We start from the raw sequence: 24,093 nt of genomic DNA, 5'->3' as shown, positions 1-24,093 counted from the left end.
TCTAACCCAGGAGCATGACAGTGCAGTTTATTAAATGTCCATAAACCGTCCAGCTTAACAAAACAGCCTCTTCTGGGTACAATAGGTATAACAGAACCAAAACAGAAAATAAGCAGTCCATATATAGCACTGGCTCACTCTTTAAATGACAGACCTTCACTCAGCCTCTAGCAGAGCCTGAGCCAAGCAAGCAAGGTCCTTCACCTTTCACACATACCATCCTAATGACACAGCTGGACTTCCTTTTATCTGCCATATCAAGCCCCAGGGTGGGGATATGTGAGCAGCCAGTCCCACCCATCTCTTTAACTGGTCGTAAACACTGCAATGGACACGCCATATTAACTCCCTCAAAACTACCACCTATTGGATACCACCTATTGGAAGTAGCAATCCTAAAAGTCAATATTGACCCTTTAATGAGCCTTGCCACATGACTTAGGATAAGAGCCAAGCTAGAATCTCAATTATAATCACACATGTCTGGGCAGTGAAATCTGGCGAGCAGAGAGCAGTCATTACATATCACACTGGTAACGCTACCTTTCATGTAAAATAACCTTTGTAGATCCTTATGCAGATCAGTGTCCGGCTTATAGCCTGGAACAGTTCATTTACATGTAAGAAAAATGTGGGGATCTCTGGAATAAGACATCAGGTCACAGATATTAAAATATCACTTTATTGAGCTTCCTATGACCTGATTCCCCATATAGACTGCTTAGGAGGGTTTATCATACTGACAAATTCCCTTTAAACAAGTGTGGCAAAACAGACCTGCACAGTTAAAGATCTTGATTTAGTGTAATAATTTGTGTTTTTGGTTGTAACCCAGAAAGCTATGCTGGTTAGTAGGTACACGCATGGAAAGGAACTTGTGGCAACAGACAAGTATTTTTGTTTAGCTCTGCTTGTTAACTTGGACAGGTTAACCCCTTTACCCTCCGAGGGTGGTTTGCGTGTTAATAACCGGGCCAATTTTTACAATTCTGGCCACTGTCACTTTATGAGGTAATACCTCTGGAACGCTTCATCGGATCCCACTGATTCTGAGATTGTTTTTTCATTACATATTGTACTTCATGATAGTGGTAAAATTTCTTCGATACGTCTTGCGTTTATTTGTGAAAAAAATCTGAAATTTGGCGAAAATTTTGAAAATTTCCAATTTTCAAAATTTGAATTTTCATGCACTTAAATTAGAGAGATATGTCACACAAAATAGTTAATAAATAACATTTCCCACATGTCTACTTTACATCAGCACAATTTTGGAAGCAAAATTTTTTTTTGTTAGGGAGCTATAAGGGTTAAAAGTTGACCAGCGATTTCTCATTTTTCCAACAATATATACTAAACCAATTTTTTTGGGACCACATCACATTTGAAGTAACTTTGAGGGGCCTTTATGACAGAAAATAGCCAAAAGTGACACCATTCTAAAACTGCACCCCTCAAGGTGCTCAAAACCACATTCAAGAAGTTTATTAACCCTTCAGGTGCTTTACAGGAATTTTTGGAATGTGGGAAAAAAAATGAACATTTAACTTTTTTTCACAAAAATGTTACTTTAGACCCCAATTTTTTTATTTTCGCAAGGGTATCAGGAAAAAATGGATCCCAAAATTTGTTGTGCAATTCCTCCTGAGCATACCGATACTCCATATGTGGGGGAAAACCATTGTTTGGGCGCACGGCAGGGTTCGGAAGGGAAGGAGCGCTATTTGACTTTTTGAATGTAAAATTTGCTTGAATAATTATCGGACGCCATGTTGCATTTGGGGAGCCCCTGATGTGCCTAAACAGTGGAAATGCCCCACAAGTGACACCATTTTGGAAACCAGACCCCTCAGGGTGGTGAGCACCTTGAACCCCCATTTTGGAAACTAAACCCCTCAAAGATTTTATCAAGGGGTATAGTGAACATTTTGAACCCAGAGGTACGACACAGAATTTGATAACATTAGGTTATCATATTGAATAAGTTGTCATTAGTCTTGAGTGCAAGTGCTCGCTACTTCAGTTTGCATTATATACAGTTATATGAAAAAGTTTGGGCACCCCTATTAATCTTAAGCTTAATGTTTTATAAAAATTGTTTTTGCAACAGCTATTTCAGTTTGATATATGTAATAATTGTTGGACACAGTAATGTTTCTGCCTTGAAATGAGGTTTATTGTACTAACAGAAAATGTGCAATCTGCATTCAAACAAAATTTGTCAGGTGCATAAGTATGGGCACCCTTATCATTTTCTTGTTTTAAATACTCCTACCTACTTTTTACTGACTTAGTAAAGCACTTTTTTTTGTTTTGTAACCTCATTGAGCTTTGAACTTCATAGCCAGGTGTATGCAATCATGAGAAAAGCTGCTTAAAGTGGCCACTTGCAAGTTGTTCTCCTGTTTGAATCTCCTCTGAAGAGTGGCATCATGGGCTCCTCAAAACAACTGTCAAATGATCTGAAAACAAAGATTATTCAACATAGTTGTTCAGGGGAAGGATACAAAAAGCTGTCTCAGAGATTTAACCTGTCAGTTTCCACTGTGAGGAACATAGTAAGGAAATGGAAGAACACAGGGACAGTTCTTGTTAAGGCCAGAAGTGGCAGGCCAAGAAAAACATCAGAAAGGCAGAGAAGAAGAATGGTGAGATCAGTCAAGGACAATCCTCAGACCACCTCCAGAGAGCTGCAGCATCAACTTGCTGCAGATGGTGTCACTGTGCATCGGTCAACTATACAACGCACTTTGCACAAGGAGAAGCTGTATGGGAGAGTGATGCGAAAGAAGCCGTTTCTGCAAGCACGCCACAAACAGAGTCGGCTGAGGTATGCAAAAGCACATTTGGAGAAGCCAATTTCTTTTTGGAAGAAGGTCCTGTGGACTGATGAAACCAAGATTGAGTTGTTTGGTCATACAAAAAGGCGTTATGCATGGCGGCAAAAAAACACAGCATTCCAAGAAAAACACTTGCTACCCACAGTAAAATTTGGTGGAGGTTCCATCATGCTTTGGGGCTGTGTGGCCAATGCCGACACCGGGAATCTTGTTAAAGTTGAGGGACGCATGGATTCCACTCAGTATCAGCAGATTCTTGACAATAATGTTCAAGAATCAGTGACAAAGTTGAAGTTACGCAGGGGATGGATCTTTCAGCAAGACAATGATCCAAAACACCGCTCCAAATCTACTCAGGCATTCATGCAGAGGAACAGTTACAATGTTCTTGAATGGCCATCCCAGTCCCCAGATCTGAATATCATTGAACATCTGTGGGATGATTTGAAGAGGGCTGTCCATGCTCGGCGACCATCAAACTTAACTGAACTGGAATTGTTTTGTAAAGAGGAATGGTCAAAAATACCTTCATCCAGGATCCAGGAACTCATTAAAAGCTACAGGAAGCGACTAGAGGCTGTTATTTTTGCAAAAGGAGGATCTACTAAATATTAATGTCACTTTTCTGGTGAGGTGCCCATACTTATGCACCTATCAATTTTTGTTTGAATGCAGATTGCACATTTTCTGTTAGTACAATAAAACTCATTTCAAGGCAGAAACATTACTGTGTCCAACAGTTATTACATATATCAAACTGAAATGGGTGTTGCAAAAACACCAATTTTTATAAAACAATAAGCTTAAGATTAATAGGGGTGCCCAAACTTTTTCATATAACTGTACTCGGGTATGCACCAAGTATCGCGGGTGCTAGAGTGACATGCTCGAGTCCCCGCCCGCATGTTTCACGGTTGTTAGACACCCCAAAAAGAACATGTGGGGATCGCTCGTGCATGGCAGCGATCCCCGCAAGGTTTTTTGGCTGTATAAAAGCTGGAAAACATATGGGGTGGAGACTCGAGGATGTCACTCGAGCACCCGCGATACTCAGTGCTTACCCAAGCACCGATGCAAACTCAAGTAGTGAGCACTTGTGCTCAACACTGGTCGCCATATCGTAGTCATTTTTTTTCTTTACTTTTGAAAAAATCCCAACCCCGACACAACCCTAACCCTTGCACAACCCTAATCCTTGCACAACCCTAACCCTAGAGTTTATTTTTTACGCCGTTCCTTGTGCGGTATAAGTGATTAGACGACTTTATTCTTTGGGTCGGTGCGATTATGGCGATACCAGATTGATATCGGGTTTTTATGATTGACATCTTTCACACACTAAAAAAACATTTTTTTTGCAAAGACTAGTTTTTGCATCGCCATATTTTGAGAGCTATAATTTTCCATATTTCGGCCTACAGAGTCATGTGACGGCTTGTATTTTGCGGGAGAAGTTGACATTTTTATTGGTACCATTTTTCGGACACGTGACATTTTTTGATCGCTTTCTATTCCGATTTTTGGGAACAAAACAAAAATCAACAATTCTGAAATCTTTTTTTTTTTTTATGCCATTCTGGTGTGTGTTTTTTTTTTTTTATGTTTTGGCGCCTTTACACAATAAAAACTATTTATAGAAAAAATATATATTTTTTGCATCGCTTTATTCTGTGAGCTATAACTTTTTTATTTTTCGGCTGATGGAGGTGTATGGCGGCTTGTTTTTTGCGGGAGAAGATGACATTTTCAGCTGTACCATTATTTACATTCGTCTTTTTGATCGCGTTTTATTCCATATTTTTGTTTGGCGGTATGATGATAAAGCATAATTTTTTGTTTTGTTTTTTTTTCTAACGTTCACTAAAGGGGTTAACTAGTGGGACAGATCAGAAGAAAAGGCGCACATTCACGGTCAATGAGAGAATTAAGATGCTTATTGACAAAGAATGTAAGAGACCTCAGAAGAAAGGGCAGCTACCATCATCAAAGAGGAGGTACCCGTTTGATGAAGAGGATACTGCCAGGTGGGATAAAACCCCTAAGATTGATGTGGCAGTGTCAAAATCCTCTAAGAGATCCACCCTGCCATTTGAGGATTTGGGGGTCCCTTGATAAGAAAGCTGAGTCTTATCTAAAACAAACTTGTGAGTCCTCAGCGCACAGCCAGGTCAATGAAGATCTGGTTGCAACAACTAGAGGACCAGATTAAAGATGACATTTCCAGGGAAAAGATCCTGGCCAGTCTGCTGCTAATGTAGGGGACTGCTACCTTCTTTGCAGATACATTGGCGGATTCGGTGTGACTGGCAGCTAGGTCAGCGAATTTGTCCAGTGTGGCTCGCAGAGCGCTGTGGCTAAAAAGCTGGCCAGGAGATGTCCAGTCCAAAACCAAATTGTGCTCAATTCCGTGTGAAGGGGAATTTCTTTTCGGCCGAGCCCTGGATGACATTCTAGATAAGGCCGCAGATAAAAAGAAGGGGCTTTCCAATATATCGATGCCGCAGTTCAAGAGCTCCTTTCGTAAAAGGAGATATAACAAACAAATTCTCCAGAGAACAGGGGAAATGGAAGGACAGAATGCTAAAGAGTGGAGGCTTCATGTTCAGAGGTCCTTCCTCTGAGAAAAATCCCTAAGTGTTGGGCCTCGCCAGGTAGGAGAGACTGTCCCACTTCCTGCCCACCTGGAAAAAAATTACATCCAGTGCCTGAATATTGGGGATGATAAAGTAATGACTGAAACTGGAGTCCATATCTGTCCCTCGGCAAAGCCAATAACGACTAAAATCTATAGTTGCGCCCCATACGTTTCTCCTGGTGACACACACCCTGTAAATTGTTAAGTGCCTCCCCACTACAATAATGCCAAACATGTGGCCTCTTACTGTGGATTAGGCATAGTGGAGCTCAGAAGAAGGGGGGCATTTGGATTTGGGAGCGAAGAATTCATTGGATTTTATTTGTGGGGGTGGGGGCTGTCGCTTTCCGGAGTCTTTGTTCTACCAGTAACATGGGAACCCCTATAGTTCCAGTGACAGATGACAGACCTGAGAGGGAGCTGGTTTTGTGTGGGATAAATTAGGAGTTTTATTGGTAACATTTTTGGGTACATAATTTTCCATTGCTTCTAGAATAAGACTGGATCATCTTCTTGTGTTCTACGCTGAGCACTTACGTCGGGGTTTCTGTGTAAATCCCACAAAAATGCGATTTAGACGAAACCCCTGATAGAACCACCCACCATAATGAGGCAGGTGGAGACACTTTGGAGTCCATTTGACATCTGCTCCGGTGGTCTCCATATTTTTAGGCGTGCACAGATCTGTGGTCGCCCACACTGGTGCTCTAAAAAAAAAAAGCCTAAAATGATGGGATGCCGACGGAACAGAGACCAGTCCAAAGGGACTCCTTCTGCCTCATAAGTGAGTGCTTCTGTAAGGGGTTTTGTCTGAATTCTGCTTTTGGGGAATTTACATGGAAACCCCAACATAAGTGCTCAGTGGAGAGCACAGGATAAATTTGAGCCGAGCCTTATTCCGATTTTTTTGGAGGCAGAATGAACAAATGGACAGCAGTACCAGAATAGTCCTTATTTTTATTTTTGCGCAGTTCAGTGTATAAGTGGTAAGGCGGATTTATTCTTCGGGTCGGTGTGATTACAGCGATACCAGATTTATGGTTTTTTTTTTAGGTTTTGCTGCTATCATACAGTAAAAATGTTTTTTTTTTATAAAAAGTATTTTTTTCCATTGCTATATTATGAGAGCTGTAACTTTTTTATTTTTTGGTATACAGAGCGGTATGAAGACATATTTTTTTGCGGATGAGTTGCAGATTTTTTTGGTACCATTTTCGGGCACATAGTAATTTTTAATCGCTTCTTATTCAGATTTTTCAGACACAGAATGAACAAAAAACAGTAATTCAATCATTGTTCTTATTTTATTTTTTTTCGTGCTGTTCACCGTGCGGTAAAAGCGATACGACCGATTTGTCTGTCTGGTCGGTACGATTACAGCAATACCAGATTTATAATTTTTTTTATGCTTTGCTATTCTTACACACTAAAACAGTATTTTACAAAAAAGAATTTGATTTCGCATCATCATATTCTGAGAGCTGTAATTTTTTTGGCCGCTCACAGGCATCACGTGACCAGGGGCGGGCTGGGCCGGGTAGCAGAGGGGCAATTGCCCCCCAGGCCAGTCCTCCAGCAGCGGTTTTGGGCCGCCCGGCCTTCAGCCATTGCCTCGGCCGGGCGGCTCAAACTGTGCCGCCTGATGGCAATATTGCCGCAGCCACATTCCTCTGCACATGCCCTCCCATCAGGGTGCACGGCCGGCTGGGAGAGCAGTGCGCGGCTTCTGGAAGGGCGGCGCGCTGCCTTCTGGGAGGACGCGCGCAGATAACAGTGGCCGTGGCGCTAGTGAAAGAGGGATGGCTCGTGGGCCCACAGGAAAGTAAGGATCAGCGTTGGAATGGCAGAGGTATTTATTTTTTAATATGGGGCCATTAAACTGTGAGGAACACTATGTGGGGCCATACATACAGTACGGAGCACTATGCGGAGCCATATATGCAGTACGGAGCACTATGCGGGGCCATGTATACAGTACGGATCACTATGCGGGGCCATGTGTACAGTACGGAGCACTATGCGGGGCCATGTATACAGTACAGAGCACCATGCAGGGCCATGTATACAGTACGGAGCACCATGCGGGGCCATGTATACAGTACGGAGCACTATGTTGGGCCATGTATAAAGTACGGAGCACTATGTTGGGCCATGTATACAGTATGGAGCACTATGCGGGGCCATGTATACAGTACGGAGCACTATGTGGGGCCATGTATACAGTACGGAGCACTATGCGGGACCATTATACAGTACAGAGCACTATGCGGGGCCATGTATATACACTGTGTTCCAAATTATTATGCAAATAATATTTTCTCAGATTTTCCCAAATTACCTATATGAATTGCAGTCATTGTAATTTTCCAGTCAAATAACTATTAGAGTACAAATGAAAGGTTTTTGTACAAACTGCCTATGATAACAGTATATTTTTAAAAAAATAAAACACTCAAACTGCACTCAAAATGCATGTTCCAAATTATTATGCACAGCAGAGTTTTCAACCTTTTCATTTTAATAAAGAACAAAAAATGGTCATTTTTGAAATTATAAGCATTAGCAGGTTATTACAAACTGAAATCAAACAGTTTTCAACTCAAAACTTTATTTTAGGTGATGTAACATTTGCACATAGGACCCCTTGTTCGAAAGGAGCTTCTGAACTCTCTCGTCCATTGAATTTGTCAGGTTTTGGATGGTTTCTGCTTTAATTGTTTTACATGAGGACAGAATACCCTCCCAGAGCTGTTGCTTAGATGTGAACTGCCTCCCGCCATCATAGACACTCCTTTTGATGATGCTCCAGAGGTTCTCAATGGGGTTGAGGTCAGGGGAGCATGGGGGCCACACCATAAGTTTGTCCCCTTTTATGCCCACAGCAGCCAGAGATGCAGATGTGTTATGTGCAGCATGAGACGGGGCATTATCATGCATGAAAATGATCTTGCTGCGGAATGCACGGTTCTTCTTCTTGAACCATGGCAGGAAGTTCTGTTTGAGAAATTCAACATACATTATGGAGTTCATCTTTACCCCTTCAGGGATCCTAAAAGGGCCGACAATCTCTCTCCCCATGATTCCAGCCCAAAACATTACTCTACCTCCTCCTTGTTAGCGCCGTAGCCGTGTTTGCATGGGGTGTCCATCAACCAGCCATCCTCCACTCCATCCATCTGGACCATTGAGATCATTTCATGCATGATAATGCCCCGTGTCATGCTGCACATAACACATCTGCATCTCTGGCTGCTATGGGCATAAAAGGGGACAAACTTATGGTGTGGTCCCCATGCTCCCCTGACCTCAACCCCATTGAGAACCTCTGGAGCATCATCAAAAGGAGTGTCTATGATGGCGGGAGGCAGTTCACATCTAAGCAACAGCTCTGGGAGGGTATTCTGTTCTCATGCAAAACAATGGAAGCAGAAACCATCCAAAACCTGACAAATTCAATGGACGAGAGAGTTCAGAAGCTCCTTTCGAACAAGGGGTCCTATGTGCAAATGTAACATCACCTAGAATAAAGTTTTGAGTTGAAAACTGTTTGATTTCAGTTTGTAATAACCTGCTAATGCTTATAATTTCAAAAATGACCATTTTTTTTTGTTCTTTATTAAAATGAAAAGGTTGAAAACTCTGCTGTGCATAATAATTTGGAACATGCATTTTGAGTGCAGTTTGAGTGTTTTAATTTTTTTTAAATATACTGTTATCATAGGCAGTTTGTACAAAAAACTTTCAATTGTACTCTAATAGTTATTTGACTGGAAAATTACAATGACTGCAATTCATATAGGTAATTTAGGAAAATCTGAGAAAATATTATTTGCATAATAATTTGGAACACAGTGTAGTACGGAGCACTATGTGGGGCCCATTATTCTGTATGGAGGACTATGTGGGGCCATTATACTGTTTGGAGGACTATATGGGGCCCTGTCTCCTGTATGGAGGACTATGTGGGGCCCTGTCTCCTGTATGGAGGACTATGTGGGGCCCTGTCTCCTGTATGGAGGACTATGTTGGGCCCTGTCTCCTGTATGGAGGACTATGTGGGGCCCTGTCTCCTGTATGGAGGACTATGTGGGGCCCTGTCTACTGTATGGAGGACTATGTGGGGATTACAGTTGGAGAATCATACTGTGATGGGGTCATCATTCTTTGTTGGGGGGGATTGAGGGAGAGGGGTACAGTAGAGTCATCATACTGTGAGTGTGGTGGAATTCACTATGGGGGTGTCATACTGTGTTTGGGGGCACTTTTGTTTGCATCATACATTATTATCTGTTTCAGACAAGGATTTTTATCCTGTGTTAAATTACATATTTAAATTAGGCCTTAGGGCCATATGCTTTTTACTGCTTTTACATAACATATTATAATATTCCACTATTATTTTTAAATTGTTTTGGGAACGGCTAACCTGAGGAAAAGTGTGAGGGAGCAGAAAACGTCCACCGCTGGGGTGAGTGATAGTCCAATTCTCAAGAGCACTCACGTCTGTTTGCCTTTGCAAGTGTTCCCAGAAGAGGGATCGACATTCGGCCAGTAGTGCTTACTCATAGCAGACGATGGGGATAACGTTATTATATTGCACTTCACACTGCATGAAAAGTTAGTGAGTTTGGAACAAGGAGGCCTAGGATGGATAGAGACCCTGGAAGGGTGAACATAAACTCTATAGCATCAGTTGCCGACCATCAACTTCAGACACTGGAGGGACCTACTTGTAAGCTCCTCGTTTGTTTCCAGCACTCTGTCTTCATTTATCAAATGCTTCCTGTGATAATGGAACTGTTTACCATCTGCACATGTTGTCCCACTGTACCATCTATGGCTGTTGCCAAGGCCGTGTGAAATAAAAGTTAATCGGTTCATCGTTAACATGCCTCTGTGACTCTCTCTCATCTCCTGTCCTTCTGCGCCTAATGTGGCACCCCAGGGGTCTGGTTTTCCACAGTAATGTAATGTTATGTCTGAGAGCAGGTGGGAGGTCCTTTGGTCAGGGATCCTGTGCATGCCACACCTCCTGCCCAGTCTTGGGAGGGGAAGAACTTCCCCTGTATAAACCCGGGGCTGAGGCAGGGTGAGTCCAGGAAGAGTAGAGACAAGAGCAGCATAGGAAGCAGCAGAGTCACAAGGAGTCAGGGGCTGGCAGCTAAAGAGCTCGCCCTGACTAAGAAGATTCTTTACCGGACCCGGAGTCCGAGGCTGTGGGGACTAACTTCTACCCAGCAGCAGAATCCGTCAGGCAGGGGATTTCAGGTCCCCTGGCCCAGAAGCCCGAAGGCCCGGTCACACGCGTGGGACCAGCACCGCCATCGTGGAGCGGAAGCCATTAGAAGGCCCCGAGTCACCGGCCATACGGGTGAGCACCACACGGTACACTCAGGGACGTGGGCTACTTACATCAGCTTCTAGCAAGGTAGCCAGAAGAGTACAGTCAGCTTGGGAGGCCTACAACTACGCCTGGCCAGGGGAGATCCCATCTGCTCAAGGACTGACCAGGCCCCGTTCGCTAGCAAGTACTCCGGGAGGGTCTATCGTTGTTACCAGTAAAGACCCTGAACGCTACCATACCGTCTCTGAGTGGTTCCTGCTACCCCCATCATCCACGTCGGCTGCCCTGAGGCCATACCCCTCCCGTTGGGGGTTATACTATCACGCTGCACCATCCTTCCACCGGCCTCAGCGGTCTGCCCTGCAGCAGCAGCCCCCTGGCTGCATTCAACGGGTGGCGTAGTCATCAACTATTTACTACTAATAGACTGCCGTCTAGTTTGACTCCCTGGGCACGGACCGGGTCACCGCCACGAGATTACAACCCTCCACGGATCCGGGTAAGCGCCCGCGTGCGCACCGCAGCGCGACACAGGCCCAGGGGCGCGTCAACTTTGGCGTAGTCGGCAGGATTTCGTGCCCGCAACCACCGGGTACTGCGTGCCTGAAAAGCAAAGACTGTTCAAACTTACCAGTGGTGAAGGTTTCCCGCCATCCGCGAAGTTTTCCCGCCATCCGGCGCCATCTTCGACCTTCTTCCCGCCATCCGTGGAGTTTTCCCGCCATTGGACGCCATCTTGAGGACGCCGCGCGGGAAGAAGAGGGGCGTGGACTCCGAAAGCGCGCGAGAACTGAAGCCCCGCCTCACGTCCGGACGTTGCGTAAGGTCCTGGAAGGAGCCCAGCAGACGCCGACGTCACAGGAGCGCGACGGAAGGTCCTCAACCCTGACGATCCACTGCGGAGCCGCGGCCTACGGAAGAGGATCATCGCAAGGTAGGCCACGGTCCACTAGGGGGGAGGAAGATGTCGGATACGGAGGAGAGCTTCACTGCCTCAACCCCCGCCAGCGCTACCGCTGCTGCAGTTATGCCCTTCACCATGCCCTATATCCCGGGAGCAGCTTGGCTACCCCAGTACTCAGGGGAGTCACATACCCTGCATGACTTTAGAGAAAAGCTGGATAGCCTCTTCCAGGTGTACCCCCTCACAGAAGAGCAAAAAGTGAGCATCCTGGTGGCCCAACTAACCGGGGCAGCCAAAAGGGAAGTAAAATCCTGGCCACCTGGGAGGAAGACTGTCGCAGGGATACTAACCCGGCTGAAGGACACCTTTGATACCCGCACCTCAGCCGAGATTAAGCTTAGATTCTACGGGTGCAAGCAGCGAGCGCATGAGAGTATAAGGGACTATGCACTCAACCTACAAGAGGCCCTGAGGGCCATTAAGCAGACCGACCCTAATGGAGTTGGAAACGAGGACAGGCTGTTGACCGAACAATTTATAGAGGGTTTATATTGCAATGCCCACCGCACCCAGTTGCGGGCAATGGCCTTACAGGACCCTCATCTAGAATTTGCACAGTTCAAGGACAGAGCCATCCGGGTGCTCCGAGAACCGGCACCAGGTGGCGTTGTGACCCACAGACGCCCCACTACCACTTACTACCAGGAGGCGGCGCCCTTGTCAGCAGGGCCTGTGGGAGCTGATGCGCAGGCTTTGGACAATGACCCGGCTCCAGACCTACACCATCAGGTCCAAGAGCTAGCTAAAAGCGTTGCTGCGCTAACCCGAACTGTGCAGTCTTTACAGGTTTCCACTCCAGGGAAGATCCAGCTGGCATCCGGACCGGAGGACATCCCGTGGCGTCGACCAAGGAGGACCCCACCGGCCAGAGGAAGACCCAGTGACCGATACAGCGAGGACGGACGACCCATCTGCCGCCGCTGCAATCAACCCGGACATATGGAAAGGTACTGTTCTTTAAACGGGCACAACCTGGGGTAGAGGGCCAACCCCCAGGAAAAAGATCACCAGGCCCATCGAACTGGCGCGACAGATATGTGGGAGGACGTCCAGTCTTGCCTGTGGTACTGGATGGCATTCCCATGAGTGCCCTACTGGACACCGGGTCACAGGTCAACACCATCCCGTACGTGCTCTTCAAGCAGTACTGGAATGACTCGGATATTACCCGCTACCCTGACGACGACTTGAGTATCATCGCCAGCAATGGTCAGCCCGTGCCACAGATCGGATTTAAAGAGGTGACCATCAAAATTGGTAGAGTCGAACTGGCCGCACAGGGACTGATCATTGTAGATATTGACAAACATGAGAGTCACCCAAAAATAACTCTAGGAACTAATGTAATTGAAAATTGTCTTGCAGAGGTGATTTTCCTTTTACAGCAGGTTGCCAAGAATGCCAGCTCCGGCGAGCAGCGGGTGCTCCAGAAAGAGATCCGGGCACTGATGCAACGGCAACAAGTGGAACTCTCCGGCGGTGAGATTGGTAGCGTAAGAATGTGTGACCCTTTTCCTATTGCCATGCCCCCAAAAAGTGAAATGATGATTTGGTGCCGGGCAGCTATTGGTCTGAGAGGTAGAGATTACCAGGCAATGGTAGAACCAGTTTACTCAGACAGTAGGCCCACCATTTTGACAGCACGGGGGGTGGTCAATGTACGCCATGGGAGGGTGCCCGTTCGCATAATAAATATCGGGGAGAGGGAAGTGTACCTGCCCCGGTATGCCACGCTAGCCAAATTATATACCACTAATCAAAATTCTATACAATCTGTGGAACCCTTGCCTCCATCTCACCCGGAGGAAGGTAACGGCTCTAAGAAAGACATGGAGGACTGGTGTCAGCAATTACATCTGGGTACTGACTCCACTCCCTCACACCAGAAACAAGGAGTCTATCGGGTGGTTCAAGAGTATGAGAGAGTGTTTAGTAAACACCCGTTAGACTTCGGGCGAGTCAAGGGGGTAGAACACCGCATCCCCACGGGAGATCATCCTCCCATAAAAGAGAGGTATCGACCCGTACCCCCTGCACATTACCAACACGCCAAGGGGATGCTTAGAGACATGAAGGAGGCTGGGGTAATCCGGGATAGCTGTAGCCCCTGGGCAGCCCCACTAGTTTTAGTCAAAAAGAAAGACAACACCATGAGGATGTGTGTAGATTACCGGAAAATCAACCGTATCACACACAAGGATGCGTACCCCTTACCAAGGATAGAGGAGTCATTGGCTGCTTTAAGATCTGCTAACTTCTTCTCTACCTTGGATCTCACTAGCGGGTACTGGCAGGTTCCTGTAGCAGAGGCGGACCGGGAGAAGACCGCATTCGCCACCCCGATGGGACTTAGCGAGTTCACCTGCATGCCGTTCGGACTCTGCAACGCCCCAGGAACCTTCCAACGATTAATGGAGTGCTGTCTGGGCCACAGAAACTTCGAGACGGTCCTGTTGTACCTGGACGATGTCATCGTATACTCCAAAACTTATGAGGACCACCTGAAACACCTGGCGGAGGTGTTCGAAGCTCTGGCGAGTTACGGCCTAAAGGTGAAACCCTCCAAGTGTCACCTCCTGAAACCAAAGGTGCAATACCTGGGACACATGGTGAGCGCTGACGGAGTGGCTCCCGACCCCGATAAGATCACCGCAATCAAAGGATGGCCAAGCCCTTCCAGCGTAAAAGAAGTGCGGCAGTTCCTAGGGTTGGTAGGCTACTACCGAAGGTTTATTCCCGGTTTCACCAAAAAGGCGGCGCCTATGCAGGACCTCCTGATAGGCCAGTCCCGGAAGGCCAAGAACCAGAAGCCGCCCTTCAAATGGGAAGAGCTAGAGGAAGAGTCCTTCCGCCAGCTGAAGATGGCCCTCACGGGGGATGAAATCTTGGCGTATCCGGACTATAGCCAGCCCTTCATCCTCTACACCGACGCCAGTAACGTCGGGCTAGGAGCCGTACTGTCCCAGATTCAGCAGGGGAAAGAGCGAGTAATCGCCTATGCCAGCCGAAAACTGCGACCCACCGAAAGGAATCCCGAGAATTATAGCTCATTTAAGCTAGAGTTCCTGGCCGTGGTATGGGCAGTCACCGAGCGCTTTAAGCATTACCTCGCTTCTTCCCGGTTCACCGTATACACGGATAACAACCCGCTGACACACCTGGACACGGCAAGACTCGGTGCCCTGGAGCAGAGGTGGATGGCCCGTCTGTCCAACTACGAGTTCACAATTAAATACCGGGCAGGGCGCTCCAATACCAACGCGGACGCCCTGTCCAGGATGCCCAACCTGCCGGACGGAGGAGAAGATCCGGAGGGACTGGAAGAAGTTGAACTCCCTGCGTTCCACCGTCATGGGACTATCCAGTATTCCCACCGGGTAAGGAGTAAGCAGGCTGCTACGTTGAACCCCTTACCTCACTACAACTGGGCGGAAACGCAAGACAGCGACCCTGCCGTCCGACTGGTGAAGGAGATGCTGACTCGCCCGGAGGCTAGCCTGGAATCAGACGCTCCAGAGGAAGCCAAACAACTATGGGCAGAGAAGAGTCGACTGTTCCTTTACAAGGGGAAGTTGTGCCGCAGAATGGTTAACTCCAGGACGCATGAACTACTCTGGCAAGTAGTGGTGCCACGAAGAGACGCAGCCATGGTGATGGAGGCATACCACGACGGAGCTGGACACTTCGGGTGGAAAAAGCTGGAGTTCCTGCTGCGCGAGCGGTTCCACTGGGTAGGCATGAGGGGAACCATCGAGAAGTGGTGCAGAGACTGTGGCCCGTGGAATCTGAGAAGGAAGGACCGGGCCAGCCAGAAGACTCCCCTGCAGTCCATCGTCACCCGGCAACCGTTGGAACTGGTAGCCTTGGATCATGTAAAACTGACCCCCAGCAGAAGTGGCTACGTCTACGCGTTAACCATCGTGGATCATTACTCCCGGTTTCTGGTTGTCGTCCCCGTCAAGGACTTAACGGCTCGAACAGCAGCTAGAGCCTTCCAGCAGCACTTTTGCCGTCCACACGGGTACCCGGACCAAGTGCTGACGGACCAGGGACCTGCCTTTGAAGCGGAGGTCTTCCAGGATTTCTGCAATCTGTATGGCTGCCGGAAGATAAGGACGACACCCTACCATCCGCAAACTAATGGACTTTGTGAGAAAATGAACCAGGTGGTAATGGATCTTCTAAAAACGTTGCCCCTGGAAGAACGCAGTCTGTGGCCTGAGAAGTTGCCCGATCTGGTGGACCTATACAACCACATCCCGGTAGGTTCCACCAACTGTACCCCGGCTTACCTAATGAGGGCAAGACCTGGTAAGTTACCTGTTGACCTGGAAATGGGAGTCCTGACGCCCGAGGACACTTCACCAGAAACAGACTGGGACACAGAGAGGCAGCAGCAGTACCGGAAAGTACAGGAGAGCGTGGAGCGAAGTCTCTGTCAGGCTAGGGAAAGACAAGAGAAGACTTACAACCAGTATGCTCCCGCTGTTCCCCTGGTACCCGGAGAGCAGGTCTTGAAGAGGAAGAGACGGCTCCACAAGTTGGACGACCAGTGGGAGAAGGACCCGTACACCGTACTGCCCTCAAGCCACGAGAACCCGAAGGTCTGTACCATCAGTAAAGACGGAGGGGAAACCACAGCCATTGTATCCCGGGACCACCTGAAGAAGTGCCCCGAACAACTGAGGAACCCTGAGGAGGAACAGGAAGACCATCGACCCGTGGAAGAAAGGGAAGATATGGTTAGTACCGTGCTCGGGGACTTCCCTCGGTCTTGGACTCAAGTCAATGGTGCAGTTGTGGTACCCGTACTCACCTTCCTCCAACCATCATCCCAAGAACCTACGGAGCAACGGGTAGAGCTGGAAGAGCAGCCGGTCCAGGAGGCAGAAGACTCCACCCAAGCGGAACAGGAGAATCCACCCTCTGCTTATAGTGAGCCTGCCGTACCCCTAGTGAGACAAAGAGCCGGTAGACAGCTGCCCAGTTTACCCTTGACAGCTCCTACACCCTGTAGTTCAGGGCCAGACAGTCAGCTCCGTAGGTCCACTAGGGCCACTAGAGGCCAGTTACCCGCACGTTGGAGGATCTAAATGTTTAAGTTGTTTTACAATGTTTACCTGTTTATTGTTGCTTGTGTGTAATTTTGTGTTTCTAGTTGTTTTTAGGAGTCTTCGGTGGATTTACCGGGAATCCTTGTATATAGTTGGAGCGTAACCCAGGATGGACTAGAGACTGTTAAGGACTCGGGGTAGGACAGACCCCTACCTGGTTACGTCTCCCTGTGTTGGTGAAATGGACACCTTTGCTTTTCTTCAAAGACTGCACCCGGTTGCGGACACGCCGCAACCATCTTATGTGTTTTTCTTATAGTATTGTTATTGTTATACTTTGTTATGTTTTTCTAAATGTGTTTAGTCCCGGAGTACTAAATTTCACTAGGGGGGAATGTGGCACCCCAGGGGTCTGGTTTTCCACAGTAATGTAATGTTATGTCTGAGAGCAGGTGGGAGGTCCTTTGGTCAGGGATCCTGTGCATGCCACACCTCCTGCCCAGTCTTGGGAGGGGAAGAACTTCCCCTGTATAAACCCGGGGCTGAGGCAGGGTGAGTCCAGGAAGAGTAGAGACAAGAGCAGCATAGGAAGCAGCAGAGTCACAAGGAGTCAGGGGCTGGCAGCTAAAGAGCTCGCCCTGACTAAGAAGATTCTTTACCGGACCCGGAGCCCGAGGCTGTGGGGACTAACTTCTACCCAGCAGCAGAATCCGTCAGGCAGGGGATTTCAGGTCCCCTGGCCCAGAAGCCCGAAGGCCCGGTCACACGCGTGGGACCAGCACCGCCATCGTGGAGCGGAAGCCATTAGAAGGCCCCGAGTCACCGGCCATACGGGTGAGCACCACACGGTACACTCAGGGACGTGGGCTACTTACATCAGCTTCTAGCAAGGTAGCCAGAAGAGTACAGTCAGCTTGGGAGGCCTACAACTACGCCTGGCCAGGGGAGATCCCATCTGCTCAAGGACTGACCAGGCCCCGTTCGCTAGCAAGTACTCCGGGAGGGTCTATCGTTGTTACCAGTAAAGACCCTGAACGCTACCATACCGTCTCTGAGTGGTTCCTGCTACCCCCATCATCCACGTCGGCTGCCCTGAGGCCATACCCCTCCCGTTGGGGGTTATACTATCACGCTGCACCATCCTTCCACCGGCCTCAGCGGTCTGCCCTGCAGCAGCAGCCCCCTGGCTGCATTCAACGGGTGGCGTAGTCATCAACTATTTACTACTAATAGACTGCCGTCTAGTTTGACTCCCTGGGCACGGACCGGGTCACCGCCACGAGATTACAACCCTCCACGGATCCGGCTCCGGGTAAGCGCCCGCGTGCGCACCGCAGCGCGACACAGGCCCAGGGGCGCGTCACCTAACATCACGGGAAACGCCGCCCAGAGGGAACAGTAACAGCGGCGTTTAACCCCTGCACATACTCACAGCCGTGTGTCCTTTTCACTGTGTCCTCCGCAGCGCCACACGTCGGGCACAGCCACCACCGACCTTGTGACCGAGGACCACGGAGAGAATCTGACCCATGACCGGCGTACTGGAGGGCCTGCTCCAGTGCCTGTTACACATTAATAAAAGCTACTTGAAGAATTACCACACGTGGAAGTACTACTTTTTCATAGCGGCACAATCCACCAGAACATCTATCTCCTACTTCTCCTCAAAAATAAACCATGAACACTTGTATTTTTAAATCGTTTTTACTTTGTAGCATTTTTTCCACACCTGCCTAAACCTTTTTGCACAGTAGTGAATGCTGTGGCTGCATTATCCACTGGCTATGACTATGTTTAGGTGCATTTGTTTGTAAAAGTATAAACATACCCATATTTCCCACTCTTGGAAAATAAGACAAATGTTAGGCTATGTTATATAATTGGTTATATGTCGATAGAATATTAACATTTTTCTTTTTATTTATACTCTCAATTAAGAAATGACAGTTTCTGAACTTTTACTGTTACAGATCTTAAAAGAAGACCCTGCAGTTCTGCGCGTTTTGGGTTTGATTCTAGCAATTGGCAATTATATGAACGGAGGAAACAGAACACGAGGGCAAGCTGATGGATTTGCTATAGACATTTTACCAAAACTAAAAGATGTAAAAAGCAATGTAAGTAATATTTTTATTATTGCATTTTTAAATTTTCTACAAAGGTAATATTTTGGTGAAAAAGGACTAAAATTTGGTGTGCTAAAAAGCAGAAGTGTCTAGCAAATCTTTTGTGTTATTTTTAAACCAAAGTGAACAGCAGCCGTACAGTAAATCAGTCAATTATTTAGTATTTTAATAAAGTCTTTAAAAAAAGTTACCTGATTTATCTTACCATAAGTCATGAGTGTCTTGAAGCACATGTTACAAAAAGAGAGTTGCTTTATTCTCATTTTACATATAGGGGACTAGTGATCGCAGATAGTGCGACCAGGCTCATGGAGTCAAGGGGCTTTCCAATGCCCGTATTTTCAACTGATTTTGAATCCTCAGACTCACATTCAGCTGAAAAATATTGACAGCTGACACCATGCGGTATCGGCCTCGGGCGTTATTGAAATCGACCGTGGCCGGTTAACCTCTTAAATACTGCTATCGATCACGTCATCGGTATCTAAGTGGTTAAGACTCCCTTTGACAGGGTCGACCCCCTCCCCCACTATCATGGCAGGTGCCGATCATTGCCATGGTACCCTGAGGTCATCTGATGACCTCAGGGTATGGTGGCCTGTAAAATCCAGCTATAAGCAGGGATTTACAGACTGAGTCAATGAGACACTGACAGGTCTCTGGCACTGCAGTACATGAGTACTGGAATGCATGAGATCAGTGATCAAAGTGAAAATTATACATGTCCCACAATGGGACTAAGTAGAAAAGTAAAATAAAAAGTTACATAAAATATGTAATAAAGTGAAAAAAAACACAAAAATCACGAAAAGCAGTTTTGCCACTAAAACCTGCCCCCACTCAGGTCCATCATCTGTCACTGGAAATATAGGGGGTTCCCATATTTTTGGTATAACAAAGACTATGGAAAAGCAACATGGCTCCCACCCTTGAAATAAAATAGTGAAATCTGCGCTCCCAAATCCAAATGTTCCTCTCCTTCTGAGACCCCCTGTGCCTAAACCACAGTAAGCGGCCACATGTTTGGCATTATTTTAGTGGGGAGAACGCACTTAATTTACAGGGTGCATGTTTCCAGAAGCACAAGCTGGGCACAATGTATGGGATCACTACAATATATGGGGCCACTACACTGTATGGAGGCACAATGTATGGACACTAAACTGGCATATTCTCCAGAATAAAGCATGGCATGAATGTTATGAAATAGTCAATGCAGCCGTAGATGAAGTCATAGAGAGGTGCAATTTCTACAGTTGGGTCACTTTTGATTTATTTCTGCTGTTCTTGCGCTTTCGGAGCTACGCAAATGTCGTCCACAAACTATTCTAGCAAAATCTGTTCTCTAAAAACCAAATAGCGCTCCTTCCTTCTCTCAGCACTAGTGTGTGGCCTAACAGTAGTTTCCGACAACATATAGGATGTCACCTCTTTCAGGAAAAATTGCACAATAAATTGTGGGGCTCAGTTTCACCCATTAACCCTTGTATAACTGACAAATTTGCAGCAAATAAAAAATTACATTTTCACCACAAATGTTATATTCCAATGTCCCAGTGTTATAAAATTCTGTGAGGCATCTGTGGGTTCAAAATACTCACTACATCCCTAGATTAAATCCTTAAGCAGTGAAGTTTCCAATATGGGGTCACGGGAGGAATTTCTGCTGTTCTGGCACCTCAGGGACTCAGCTAATGGAGCCCACAATCTATTCAAATGGAATCTAAAAGTCAAGTATCGCTCCTTCCTCTGATCCCACAGTAGCGTATAACTACATATGGGGCACTGCCATGTTCAGTAAAATCTGCATAACATATTAAGGGTTACATTTTCTCCTATTACCCCTTGTGTAAATTATTTTGGTGCTGAAAGTAATTTAGTGGAAAAAATTTATTTTTTTTTGTTTTCATATCTAAATTATATAACATTTTGTGAATCACCTGTAGGTTAGGAATTTTTAGTGCACCACTAGATGAATTCCTTGAGGGGTCTATTTCCCAAAATGGGGTCATTTCTGGAAGGTTTTGGTATGTTAGGGGCTCTGCAATTGCGACATGGCATTCACTATCTATTCCAGACAAATTTACATTCCAAAAATCAAATAGTGTTCATTCCTTTCTGAGTCCTGCCATGTGCCCAAACAGCAGTTTTTGACCACATATGGTATATCATTGCCTTCAGGGGAAATTGCAAAAACAATTATGGGGTCAATTTTCTTCTACTATTCATTGTGAAAAATACAAACTTAGGGCTAAAACAACATTTTAGCTGAAAAAACATAATTTTCATTTTCACATTTTAAAAAGTTTTGGGCAGTGCCTAATAGGTTCAACATGCTCAACACAGCCCCACATAAATTCCTTGATCGGTCTAGTTTCCAAAATGGGGTCAGTTGTGGGGGTTGTGCTGTTTTGATACCTCAGGGGCTCTGCAAATGAGACATGGTGTCTGCAATCTATCCCAGCCAATATTACATTCCAAATACTAAATGTAATTTCTTCCCTTTTGAGCCCTGGTTTGTGCCCAAACAGAACTTTTTGACTACATGTGGGGTATCGTTGCACTCAAAAGAAAGTGGGTAGCAAACTGTTGGGTCCACTTTTTCATATTAACTGTTGCAAAAATTAAAGAATTTGGGAATAAAGCAACATTTTCGTGAAAAAAAAATGAAAATTTCAATATGACGACTTAATGTTATCAAATTCTGTGAAGTACCTATGGGTTCAAAATGCTCGCTATATCCCTGGATAAAATCCTTGTGGGAATTCCAAAATGGTGTCGCTTGTGGGGAGTTTCTGCTTTTCAGGCAGATCAGGGGCGCCGCAAATGCAAAATGGTGCCCACATTCTATTTCAGCCAAATTTGTGTTCCAAAATTCGAATGGTGCTCCTTCCTTTCCGAGCCCTGCCGTGTGTCCAAGCAGAGGTTTCTGACCACACGAGGGGTATGAGCATGAGCAGAAGAAACTGGGTAAAACATTTTGCAGTCCATTTTGTCATGCTATCCCTTGTAAAAGTGAAAAAATTGGGACTGAGGCAACATTTTAGGGGTAAAATGTATTTCCTCAGTGTTTTACCATTTAGTACATTTTTATTTCTTCAGCCCAAGTGCATGACCTTACATTTTTCTACATTAAATTTAAATTGCCATTTTTCAGCCCAAGCCTCCAGCTTATATAAATCCCTCTGTAATATTAAATTATTCTTCTCTGTGTTGATTAACTTACAGAGTTTAGTTTCATCTGCAAATATTGAGATTTTTTTTTCTCTGTATGTCTTTTACAAGGTGTTTAATAAATATGTTAAAAGTAAGAGTGCCCAATACTGACCCTGTGATATCCCACTGTTTACTGTGACCCAATCCAAGTGTTCCATTAATAAGCACCCTCTGTTTCCTATCACTGACCCAGTTATTAACCCAATTACACATATTTTCCTTTTGTCCCATTGCTCTCATGTTATATACCAACCTTTAATGTGGCACTGTATCAGACACTATTCAAAAGCCTAGATAGATGAAAACGCTGATAAGATATAATACAAATTTGCTTATTTGTATGTCTACTGGTAATTTATTAAATAAAAAATTACGATGGTTTACACTTTAAGCATACTGCTCCATTATCTGAGGACAACAGCAGTAATGCTGGGTAGCACTTGTCACACCAACCATCGCCGCATTCAGCATTTTTAATCTCTATGCAGCACGCAAGCCTGTTAGTCAGCTCGCTCATGCTGGCAGGCAGTTACTACATGTCCATTGCTACCTTCAGCACTGAACCCAGCACACCAGCCTGTCAGTCAGCTCGCTCATGCTGGCTTGCAGTTAATACATGTCCATTGCTACCTTCAGCGCTGAACCCAGCACACCAGCCTGTTAGTCAGCTCGCTTATGCTGGCTGGCAGTTACTACGTGTCCATTGCTACCTTCAGCTCTGAACCCAGCACACCAACCTGTCAGTCAGCTCGCTCATGCTGGCTGGCAGTTACTACGTGTCCATTGCTACCTTCAGCTCTGAACCCAGCACACCAGCCTGTTAGTCAGCTCGCTCATGCTGGCTGGCAGTTACTACGTGTCCATTGCTACCTTCAGCTCTGAACCCAGCACACCAACCTGTCAGTCAGCTCGCTCATGCTGGCTGGCAGTTACTACGTGTCCATTGCTACCTTAAGCTCTGAACCCAGCACACCAGCCTGTCAGTCAGCTCGCTCATGCTGGCTGGCAGTTACTACGTGTCCATTGCTACCTTCAGCTCTGAACCCAGCACACCAGCCTGTCAGTCAGCTCGCTCATGCTGGCTGGCAGTTACTACGTGTCCATTGCTACCTTCAGCGCTGAACCCAGCACACCAGCCTGTCAGTCAGCTCGCTCATGCTGGCTGGCAGTTACTACGTGTCCATTGCTACCTTCAGCTCTGAACCCAGCACACCAGCCTGTCAGTCAGCTCGCTCATACTGGTTGGCAGTTACTACATGTCCATTGCTACCCTCAGCACTGCACCCAGCATGCCAGCTGATCATTAACCTCACACAAGCTGGCAGATTCTGTATATCTATTGTTGCACACTGTGCTGAAATAGGAGGTTGGCTTCTACTTGGCAAACTAATTCACTTATCTAACATATATAACCAATGGCTGCTTAATAAATCTTATACGTGACAATTAAATGATTCCACTGTAAGAAGTGAATACCTTACAGTTTTGCAGCGTAAGTGTAGCATTATATAACACAAACTGTCGACAATACAGTGTTGCCAAATTGGTGCAATATTAATGGTGTTTTGATTACCCCTATAATGCTCCAAAATCTGATAATTGTGGAGCTTCTGATAATTATTTCACTGTATTATTATTTGGGGACTAAAGTCAGTCATTTCTCCTTTATCAGTCCAACATAATAGACCACATAAGTAGTAGAGAATTCATATGATCCATCAAGCTCAATCTGACATGTGCCCTTCCCCTATCAAAGTGTATCAAACTGTCTAAACCCCTCCACTTTTGCAGAGCTTGACCCCTCCCCTATGACACTGTAAAGATCTGAGATTGTGGGTTGTAAGTAATCACCTAGGCAGGTTAACGATGCAACAATATTTTATTAATCACATCCATGGTAATGTAGCAATTCCA

General features: G+C 46.1%; 1 protein-coding gene across 5 annotated transcripts in view; it reads left to right on the top strand.

Annotated features, from left to right (window-relative positions):
• Positions 1–24,093, top strand: part of FMN2 (formin 2) — an 872,215-nt gene that overhangs the window by 446,791 nt on the left and 401,331 nt on the right. For all 5 annotated transcript variants that reach the window (XR_012318036.1, XR_012318035.1, XR_012318037.1 and 2 more), the window contains exon 11: positions 18,808–18,954. Coding sequence is in view for 2 of the 5 variants with exons in the window: in XM_073671454.1 (XP_073527555.1) it covers positions 18,808–18,954 (147 nt within the window). In the remaining 3 variants the exon portion in view is untranslated. The remainder of the gene's footprint in view (positions 1–18,807; positions 18,955–24,093) is intronic.

Source organism: Phyllobates terribilis, unplaced genomic scaffold (genome assembly GCF_046119375.1).
Source record: "Phyllobates terribilis strain yellow unplaced genomic scaffold, ASM4611937v1 Scaffold_3__8_contigs__length_932513732, whole genome shotgun sequence".
Classification (NCBI taxonomy): Eukaryota; Metazoa; Chordata; class Amphibia; order Anura; family Dendrobatidae; genus Phyllobates; species Phyllobates terribilis.
The sequence above is the reverse complement of the archived record's forward strand: the minus strand, read 5'-3'. Positions and strand labels throughout refer to the sequence as shown.